Source organism: Colossoma macropomum, unplaced genomic scaffold (assembly GCF_904425465.1).
Source record: "Colossoma macropomum unplaced genomic scaffold, Colossoma_macropomum, whole genome shotgun sequence".
Lineage (NCBI taxonomy): Eukaryota > Metazoa > Chordata > Actinopteri > Characiformes > Serrasalmidae > Colossoma > Colossoma macropomum.
In genome coordinates, this window is record NW_023494789.1 from 46,658,328 (window position 1) to 46,669,089 (window position 10,762).

General features: G+C 39.6%; 1 protein-coding gene across 1 annotated transcript; it reads left to right on the top strand.

Annotated features, from left to right (window-relative positions):
- The first annotated feature begins 647 nt into the window (after positions 1 to 647).
- Positions 648 to 7,097, top strand: arl6ip5a (ADP-ribosylation factor-like 6 interacting protein 5a). Its single transcript, XM_036571524.1, has 3 exons — positions 648 to 897; positions 3,896 to 4,113; positions 6,178 to 7,097. Exons 1-3 carry the CDS (start codon positions 719 to 721, stop codon positions 6,351 to 6,353), a joined length of 573 nt encoding a protein of 190 aa, XP_036427417.1. The 5' UTR covers positions 648 to 718; the 3' UTR covers positions 6,354 to 7,097.
- The last annotated feature ends 3,665 nt before the right edge of the window (positions 7,098 to 10,762 follow it).

Consider the following 10,762-nt stretch of genomic DNA (forward strand, 5'->3'; position numbering starts at 1 on the left):
AGTGAGCGCAAACCATTTCACTCAGCCAATCAGCACTCAGTAGCAGTAAAGCCAACCAATCAGCCCTCAATAGCAGTAATGCTAACAATCAGTACTCAATAGCAGTAATGCTAACCAATCAGCACTCAGTAGCAGCAATGCTAACCAATCAGCACTCAGTAGCAGTAATGCTAACCAATCAGCACTCAGTAGCAGTAATGTAACCAATCAGCACTCAGTAGCAATAATGCTAACCAATCAGCACTCAGTAGCAGTAATGCTAACCAATCAGCACTCAGTAGAATATGCTAACCAATCAGCACTCAGTAGCAATAATGCTAACCAATCAGCACTCAGTAGCAACAATGCTAACCAATCAGCACTCAGTAGCAGTAATGCTAACCAATCAGCACTCAGTAGCAATAATGCTAACCAATCAGCACTCAGTAGCAGTAATGTTAGCGAATGTTTATAGTGAAATCCATCCTTCGACTTTCTAAAATAAAAGTCCCCTGGACAGGAGGTTAGAAAATACTTAAACTTTTCGTTTTTTAGCCATTTAGCTCCATTCAATATTACTCACTGAGGACTCGCTCACTTGCGCCCTCTGGCGTTTTGGTGGCCAGGCGCTCCCCTTCAAACCGCCTCTCGTACCGCCCCCTGTCCGAAATCCTAACGCGAGATTTCCAGGAGAAAGCGCTCCATCGCTGAGCAGCTGTCAGAAGTGGAGAGCAGCCCGATGGCGAAAGTGGAGCTGGCGCCCATGAGATCATGGGACGATTTCTTTCCTGGATCTGAACGTTTCGCCAAACCAGACCTGCGAGATTTACCGAAATGGAACAACAGAGTGGTCAGCAACCTGCTGTACTACCAGACCAATTATCTGGCCGTGGCAGTCGTGGTGTTTTTGATTGTGGGGTGAGTTAAGGGAGAGATTAGATTAGTTAACTCAGACTGCAGTCAGACGAACTGTGAGTTGGCGCTTTAATAGCGGTTTAGTCTGAGAAAGAGCGACTTCTCACCCGCAGCTCTGCTATTTTGAGCACTCATTACATCCGGTTTGTCTTTCTTGTTGTTTACCTTTCTCGATCACAAGACATCCGGCGTTTTAATGCAGTACACTAATAAAATGTGGTTCTTCAGGGGTTCTTTAGTAAAGGCAAAGGTTCTCTTTAGAACTATAAGTTCCATACAGAACCATTTCATGCTTAAATGATTTTTGCATGGTGAAATGGTTCTTCAGATTGATTGGGAATGTGTTGTATATGGTTCTGTGTAGAACCTTATTGGAAATGCTTCTATATAGCACCAAATAGGGACCTGATATTGTTATGATGTCAAGCTTGTAACAGTAGAACAACCCTTTTTGGTGCTAAATAGAACCATTTTCAAAAAGGTTCAGTATAGAACCATGTACAACACATTCCCCATCAATCTGAAGAACCATTTCACCATGCAAAAATCATTTAAGCATGAAATGGTTCTGTATGGAACTTGTAGTTCTAAAGAACCATTGCCTTTGCTAAAGGACCCCTGAAGAACCATCTTTCCTAAGTGCACTGGATGCCTTATGATCGACAAAAGTGAACAACAATCATTAAGCATGAAATGTTTCTATATGGAGTTCTAAATAGAACCTTTCCCTTTACTAAAGAACCCTTGAAGAACCATGTTTTTCAAGTGTGAACTCACAGTACGATCATTTCAAAGTTTTTTTGGTACAAAAATAGAGTTGTTGGAAATACCATGACAACAACGTCCATGTTTTAGTGTTGCGTCCAGGTTGCGGCATCATGTCTCATCTCTCATATGAACTTTGGCTCGTCACTATCTCAGCTCGTACACATGACTGAGACAAACAAACAAGTGTTGATTTGAAAGTGCCCCCCAATACTACCCTGCTGACCACCCTGTCTGAAGTATTAGGCTGGTTGTTGTATTGTCATAACATTTCTTCCCTTTTTGGAAGCATTAGATAATTATAGGGTGTAAAAATAGCGGCTGCTTTAACCCTGATGACATGTCTACTTTGAGCCGCTTGGCCTGCAGGCTGCTGGCCAGTCTAATGCCTGATCCTGTGGGATAGAGTGGGCTGTGCTGCAGTCCAGCTGCTGACCAACATTGTACACGATTTGCAAGCCAATACTGTCTTCAGTGCACTGCATTGATGCCCTGAAGATGAGTAAAACGAGTTTATGAAGTTATTTGAATCTGCATTTCTGATTTATCAGTGATTATATCTTCATCCAATTTCATAACAACCGGTTTTGACCTTGCTTTACTTTATCACCTTCCAAATTTAAAGGCTCATTACATCTTAAGGCTTATTATTCAGTAACTACATGTAAACAGCACTGGTGGGTCCTGGCCACAGATCTTTGGGCTAAACAGACGGACAGTGCTAATTTGTACAGTGAGACAATTGGCATAATCAAAGCTGCATCGAGTTTGTTCTCCTCTACTTGGGCTTCTGTCTTTAACCCTCTTATTATCTTTGAGGTCACACTGGCCCCATTCAGTGTTTAATGTCTTTTGACATCATTTGCTTCATATTTAATGCCTTTTCCTAATTTAACGGGGACAGCCGGGTAAATATAAAATTAACCTGATATGTTTTCAGTGTTCTGTACACATTGTATATGCGTTAGTGTTGTCTGGGGTCAGTTTGACCCCAGACTGTTTTAGCTTTATAAAACATACGAAATATTAACATGTTTGCTGGGTTGTTTTGGATGATATTAAAGTCAATATAACATGCAATTTTATACTTTTCAAAAACTTCCCTCTGCTTTAGGGCCCTAACTTAACATAGTCACGCCCATAGTAGTTCAAGAACCACTGATATTTCCCAGATGTTCAAATTGTTGGGGTCAAATTGACCCCCAAGGATAACAGATGATAGCAAATTTGAAGATGACTTAATTAAAACAGAATGACACCAGCTTTTCAAACTTTCTGCATAATTAAATAGTTAATATGTGACCAACTCATTACGAGTGGTGTATTGTTTATTGTTACTAAGTCAGATTTGTTCACAGTGGTGGTGAAGGGAACCAGGCGCCTGAAGAGCTGCACTGTTTGATGCCTGAGACATTGTTTTACAGTAGATTTGTGATAAGAGTTTGACCTAAAACATATTTTTTAAACTCCAGTCATGGTGGGGATGTACATGCAGGATGTTGTAGGTTAAAGCAGCACCAAAGAAAACATATTTTTTCAGACTGTCCTCTGTCAACATTACATATCATTGCTGTCCAAAATAGCAAAAACAGGTACAGTGGTGCTTAAATGTTTTTGAATCCTGTAGAATTTTCTATATTTCTGCACAAATTTGACCTAAAACTTCATCAGATTTTTACACAAGTTCTAAAACTAGATAAAGAGAACCAAATTAAACAAATGAGAAAAAAATATTAGATTTGGTGATTTATTTATTGAGGAAAATGATTTTTTGATTCTTTTAAAATAAATAAATAAATAAGTAAATAAATGATTTATTGAGGAAGCACCACTGTATCTCAGTTTTTGTCAATTATTCTACATGTTTTGAGCACAGAAACTGATGAATGCACGAATAGAAATGCTCCGAAATGATGAATAAAAACCTTTTTACATTAAAAATTAAGGAAGTTTTGCTCTCTCCTGTAAAGATACTATTTTGCAGATGGGACAGGTTTTTCTTTGAACAGTAACGATATGAAAACAAGTGACAATGAGTCGAAAAGTTTCTCTAAAATGGTGCATTTTACTTTAGACAATTCTGAATTTGTTTACATCTCAACCATTGAATTATGCAGATATTTCGAAACCTCAGTGGAATTCCCCTTTAGGGCCAAAGATGTGTTACTACACAGTATCCTCTAGATGGAGCTGTTCTCAAATCTACTGTCAATATCCTCTCTGCCTCTGTCGTCAGGTTCATGAACCCCCTTGGCATGTTCACTGGCGCAGCAGTGGTGGTATCGGTGTTCCTCGGTTCTGTGTGGGTGGGGGACAACAAAGCAGTGATCAAGAACTTTAAGAAGGAGAACCCTACACTGTTTGTCTTTTTAGTGATGCTAATCAGCTACCTCCTCATGTCGCTCTTCGGAGGAGTCATGGTCTTCTTGATGGGGATCAAGCTTCCACTGCTCTGTGAGTTCAGCCTCTTCTCATTTTCTGTCTGTCAAATGTTTCGTGGTTCACCTGGTAGTGAAAGAAGAGCCGAGTAATGCTGTTCGCTCACTACGGCCTATTGTTCATTGTTGCCAATAAACAATGGTCATGTGTTACATTAGGTTAAACTATTCTTAAACTATTCTTATGCATGAGTGGAAAGTCCGTATCTTCTTAAATATCTTTTGCCTTTAAGCCCAGTTCACACTCCTTCTACAAGATGAGGTTGGAGTTCAGCTCATTTTAGGCCCTTGTTTTACAAACCCAATTACCAAAAAGTTGGGAAAGTAGATTACATTTTTGAGCGCAAAGATGTTCAATTTTTCAAATAATTAACTTTACTTATATATAATTACTTTTACTGATGTGTGTGTGTGTGTGTGTGTGTATATATATATATATATATATATATATATATATATATATACCTTTACTGATATATACACACACATATAGTCTCAAAGATGTTTCAAAGATGTTGGGACAGGGGCAACACCAGTTGTAGTTGTAAAAGTAGAATCTTTTCCCATTCTTGCTTAATAAACCACTTTAGTTGCTCAACAGTCCATGGCCTCCACTGTCATGGACTGAACTTTGTAATGCACCACACGTTTTCAATGGGTGACAGATCTGGACTGCAGGCAAGCCAGTCTAGCACCTGCAGTCTCTTACTGCAAAGACACCCTGTTGTAACACGTGCAGAATATGGCTTGGCATTGTCTTGCTGAAACAAGCAGGGATGTCCTGAAAAAGACGTCGTCTAGATGTGTTTGTACCCCTCAGCATTAATGGTGCCTTCACAGATGTGCAAGTTACCCACTAACAAACTGGCGTACCATGACAGATGCTGACTTTTGAACTGTGCATTGGTAACAGCCGGGATGGTCCTTTTCCTCTTTGACCCAGAGAACACAACGTCTATTATTTTCGAAAAGCAGTCTGAAAGGTGAACACATCAGACCACAGCAAACATTTCCACTTTCCATCAGTCCAAGATGAGCTTTAGCCCAGAGAAGTCGGCGGCGTTTTTGGATGTTGATAAATGGTTTCTGCTGTGCGTAGTAGAGTCTTAACCTGTGTTTGTAGATGCAGCAGCAAACTTTGTTCACTGACAAGGGTTTTCCGAAGTATTCCTGAGCCCGTGTGGTTATATTCATTACAGAACCTTGTCATTTTCAATGAAGTGCTGTCTGAGGGATCACAGGCATTCAGTACTGGTTTTCAGTCTTGCCCTTTATGCACAGTGATTTCTCTGCTTATGATGATATTCTGCACCAAGAGACAAAACCTAAAATCCTTGCAAGCGCTCGCTGAGGAACATTGTTCTTAAACTGTTGATGCATCTTTTGGCAAAGTGGTGAGCTCATAAAGTACTCTGCCTTCCCTGGATGCTCCTTTTATATCCAAACATCATCTGTTCAAGGAGTTTTAGAACATTTCATAGTGTTCCCAGTCTTAAATTGTCCCTGTCCCAACTTTTTTTGGAACATGTTGCTGAGGTCAGGCACTAATGTTGGATGATCAGTTCTGGATCACTTGAGCTCATCCCAAAGTTGTTGGACGGAGCTCCATCACTCCAGAGAACACAGAACTGCTCCACAACCCAATGCTGGGGGGCTTTATACCCCTCTAAACCACGCTTGGCATTGGGCATAGTGACCTTAGGCTTATGTGTGGCTGCTTAAATATTGTGTATGAGTGCACCTTGAAGCAGTCGAATTCACTGATTAAAGTGTTTTTAAGTTGACCATCAAATTTAGCACTAAGATAGTTTTATAATTTCGTTTAAAGGGAAACCTCATCAATAGAAATCTTACATTAGAGGTTTTTCCATGTTTTAGAATCTCACATGAAACCATATATATGATCATTCTTTTAAACTACCATTTCCAGTGTTCAGCAGCTCCATTGTCTTGCCTGTTGAGTGTGAACTGGGCTTCATGTTCATAAAGACCTGCTTTCTAAGCTTATAGCCGTTCAATGTCTATTCATAATGGTGAAAATGAAAACGCATGCAGAGCGATCCTGTCTTTTTCATTCCAGTGATATTCGCTCACGCCTCCCTGCGTCTCCGCAACATGAAGAACAAACTGGAGAATAAGATGGAGAGTGCAGGACTGAAGAAAACACCCATGGGGATTATACTGGAGGCTCTGGGCCAGCAAGAAGAGAACCTAAGCAAGATTCAGGAGTTCCTGGAGAACAAACTCAAGGAGTGATATGTAGCTATGGATGACTGTGTGTTTTTTATTTTATTCTGATCCCGGTATGAATGATGTATCTCCGTTTTCAGCCTATGCAATAAAAATCCAGCTGGATCTTCCAAAGACGTGTGGGGAAAAAAACTAAAGACAATGAAAAGTTACACAGTGTATGACAGGAACATTATGAAATGTTACAAAGCTCAGTTTTTTTCTGGCAAATGCTGAATGGTCCTGTTAGTACCATAAACTGATGGAACGTCTGTGGGATTTAGGAACCAAATGTTCTCAGAAATGATGAGGAACGTCTCAGAAATGGTTTCTCCTAAGTTTAATGTGACTTATTAGAACACTTTTCTTGCCCAGTAGGTTTTTATATCATTTGTTTGGTGCTAGGTAGAGACCACTGAATGCACTCTTCCGTGATAAACACATCCGCTTTGAGTTCTATAACTTCTAGGATAAATTGTAAAACCTCTAAAAGAAATGTTACGCCTTGGCGTGACCCTGTATTGAGTTATACAATACAGTAATCACTGGGCTCACATGAGTTAAAACTTGCTAGTTAGCTCATAGCTATGATTTGGCTCCTATGTGAAATTATGTTTAATTAAATGTCAAAAATTTTGATGTAAAATTTTGAAATAATGAAGCAGTGTTCTATAATCCTGTGCCAAATTGTTGTACTTGAAGAGAAATGAAATATTTGTTCACGAAATGATGAAGTTTGCAAATAAAAAAATCTGTGAATTACTGTGAGAAGAGGAATTCCACCAATTATTGAAGTGTTAATATGTAAACAATGAATGCATTCACATGCACTTAATAATCCGATAGCTGCAGAAAATCAGATAATGGGAAACTTCAGGTCTACATGAACCTGTAAACTTCAGGTATACAGTCAGACAGTAATCAGATTTCTACTTTGCAACCAGCCAATAAACTCACAGAAGAAGACGTGACGTAAACATAACATAAAACTCAAACTTCATGCCGTGTTTTTTTTAAAACATCGCCCAACTTTACATGAAAATATGAACATGCATCATCTGGAAGATGAAGAATATTTAACTCCTTTATTTCGTGTTTGGTTTCAGTACCTCTCCAAAAGTGTTCATCCACCGTCTGATCTCACGCATGCACAGATTGAGTAAGAGTTTACATGCATTGAGAAATCTGATTACTGAGCTAAAATCCCAGCTCTTTTATCAGACTTCTTAATCTGATTTGATGTTTACATGACCATTTGAATAATCGGATAACTGCAGCGGATTACTGAGTGCATGTAAACGCACTCAGTGTAATTCAGAGTGGTTTGATATGAAATAGTTTGACTTTAGAGAAACGTACAGACTCTGATTCCTTTACAGGGGTGGTGATAGGAACCAGGGGTCACCATGACTGTAACACATACATACACATTTTATTTACCATCCAAAACCACCAGTGAACCTACACAGATATTCTGAGTTTTTCTATCCAGTGTCAGTAATGGTGAAATAGTGGCAAATTTTCTCTTGTGGTACTATTTTGTCTCTCGGTGTCCTGCACATACCTCTCCACCAGAATGAATTATTAAAAATACAGTGCATTCAGAAGTCAGAGACCACCTTGCATTTATTTAATTTCTAGTCAAAATGGCCATTCAGTAAAATCTGCAAGGATATTTTTCCAGACAAAGTTCAAAAGTTCAGTCTTAGAAGTTGATTGATCATTTTCTGAAGTAATCAAACACATTCAGTGATGTTGAGGTCTGGACTCTGGGGTGGTCAGTTCATCGTTCAGCTTCTTTGTTTGATGTGTCCGTCTCCTTTTCTCAGTGAGGTTCTTCTTAACAGCCACACATCCTTTCAGACCCATAGCGCTGAGTCGTCTTCTTACAGTGGAAGGATGGACAGAAACACCTGTGGATGTTTTCAGATCTGAAGCAGCTTGATTTTCTCCTCTCTCTCAGAGATGAAAGCTTTAAGTGCTGTTTATCTGATGGGGGCAGTTTTGGGGTCTACCAGGTCTTCCGGGAGTCTCATTTTCTCTAGAGCTTAATCATTTTCCAGTTTTGGTAAACTCCTGATTGTTTTTCCTTTGACTTTCTCATTCCTCATGCAGATGTATCTTATATCTAATCTCCTCAGAAATATTGTGTAAAAAAAGAATAACTTGTACTTAATGGCTGTTTTCATGGGGCATTGAATAAATAAAGGGTGGACTCTCACTTTTGCTAAGTTTTGTACGTTTAAGGCCTCCTCAAAACAATTGTAAATCAATGTCCCAGACATCATCCAGTGTATTCATCACTATTTTGTGTAATAACTTTATGTGTAATAACTTTTTTAGAGGCACGGACGTCTGGTTCCTATCACCACTACTCCGTTCTGATTCTGTAAGTTTATCTAGAACTGAGTGTTTTTATCACATCTAATTTTTCACAAGAAAAGCAGAACTCACATGGGCTCCTTCCAGAGTCGACCTCTTTGTGTCTAACCCCATGACAGCATCATGAGTGTGATTGATAAGGTCCCTGCCCTCACTCACACTCTCTGACTCACCCTCCTCCTCTCAGGCATGGGTCAATAGCTGCAGTAGATCACGCAGTGCTGTAAGTGTTCCGCTGAGTTTGAGCAGACTCATCTGCAGTTATTCATGTGGTTCTCTTCTGAACTGCTGTGTCAGCAGCTCCACGCTTTCATATGTTTCCAGTCTGATGTGCGCAATTCTGTGTGCTGTATCAAAAGTTCAACATTTTCTCAATACTTCAATGTGGTAAACAACAACGCACAGTACTCTCAGTTCTTTATTTAAAAAGGCTAATCCTAATTTGAGGCATTCTGCCTGCAAAAACGTGCAAAACATCCATTAAGATCATGTTTTTCATTTGTCAGTGTCTGAAAGAGACGTACACAAAGCCTCAAACACTAAGTATATCAAATCTACATTAGGCTGTGAGACTTCATTATGGGTTTGAAAGGATGTGTAGCTGTCAAGAAGTTGCTTCTCAGAAGAACCATCATTCGAGGATGGTGGAGAATCAGTCCATGTTTGTGGATGTATAACAACATCTGGAGTTGGTGATTTGTTTTTGATTGAAAGCAGCCTGAATGCAGATTCAAGTACAAACAAATTTTAGTACGTCATGTAACAGCCTGGAAAATGTTTAATCAGGAAGAAATTCATTCTACAGCAAGAAAATAACCTCAAGCACAAGGCTGAGAAGATCAAGACACACGTATCAAAGAAAGAAGCTGCTGGTGTTCACAGAACAATGGACTGACCAAGCCAGAGTCCAGACCTCAACATCGCTGAATGTGATGCTACCAACTTCTAAGACTGAACTTCGGAGGTGTGTCTGCAGATTTCTTTGAGAAACTGAAAGTGAGGGGCAAGTAGAATGTTTGTAGTGGGCTGTGGGCCAAAAAGACCAAACAAGTAAGCTCGCTCTTCGTCAGTTTCTTAGCTTTAATTTTTGCACATTACCAATATACAAGGTGCAAAGGAGTGTCTCAAAATCAAAATTCTGGGGGTCCCTGAAAATAAACTTTTTATGATATTATGCCGTCCATTAAGGAAAAACCGATGCTCAAATACAGATTTAGTGAAAGCTCATTGTTTAGCTCCTTCACCCACATCGACTTCTGTCTCTGATCGTCTTATCTAACTTGAGCTGCAGCACTGCTCTGCCTCAGGGTGGCGCTGTAGCAAACTGGTTCTCCCAGTTAGTCCTTTATAGTCTAGCACCTGTACTTTGCACCTGAATACCTATGAAAAGCTTTACAATATGCTGCAGCATAAATGTGAAAATCTGAAAACTTGCCCAAATTCCCAAGAGTTTGGAGGAAAGAATGAACTGTTACTCATCCCCAAACTGAAGACAGAAGAGGAGATGTGTAAGATCTCAGTTAATGTGAGGAAGAGCGCATTACCAAACTAGAAAAGAGCATTTCCAAAAGAAGAACTGATAAATCAAACATTTTGCTGCCACTGAAGTGTCAGCGCTGTTACAGTGGCACTTCAGTGGCCGCAAAATGTGTGGTGGGTTAGTTAGCAGCCAGCCAATGCTGGAATAGCCAGCCAACATGGGATCCCCAAATACCAGGGGGTATTTTGCACGCTGCCAGTATATATGTAGACACTGTATTCTTTAAGAACTCCAGTGGTTAATTCAGCACACTCCCTTGCTATTAAATTCAAAGTAAAGAACGTTTTCCTTCTGAATCTGCTCTCATCTGTGTACCACCACCTGTTATGCTGTATTAGCTTGTACCTGCTTGCTACAGCTAGCCATTACATCTGCATTGCAGTCAATGACAACTGTATAGTTTTACACTTTTAATAATACACTTGTTTTATTACTAAAACTACTTTAAAATAACCTTTGGAGAAAATGTAGAAGCTAAAAACTAAAAAGTTTTTTAAAATTGCATGCTCTCTCA

What these genes read in the sequence shown, in the direction of transcription:
- arl6ip5a (XM_036571524.1), top strand. Translation starts at nt 719, where the DNA reads ATGGCGAAAGTGGAGCTGGCGCCCATGAGATCATGGGACGATTTCTTT. An exon ending in GTGGTGTTTTTGATTGTGGG is followed by an intron (nt 898 to 3,895) that starts GTGAGTTAAGGG and finishes CTCTGTCGTCAG; the next exon opens with GTTCATGAACCCCCTTGGCA. An exon ending in GATCAAGCTTCCACTGCTCT is followed by an intron (nt 4,114 to 6,177) that starts GTGAGTTCAGCC and finishes TTTTCATTCCAG; the next exon opens with TGATATTCGCTCACGCCTCC.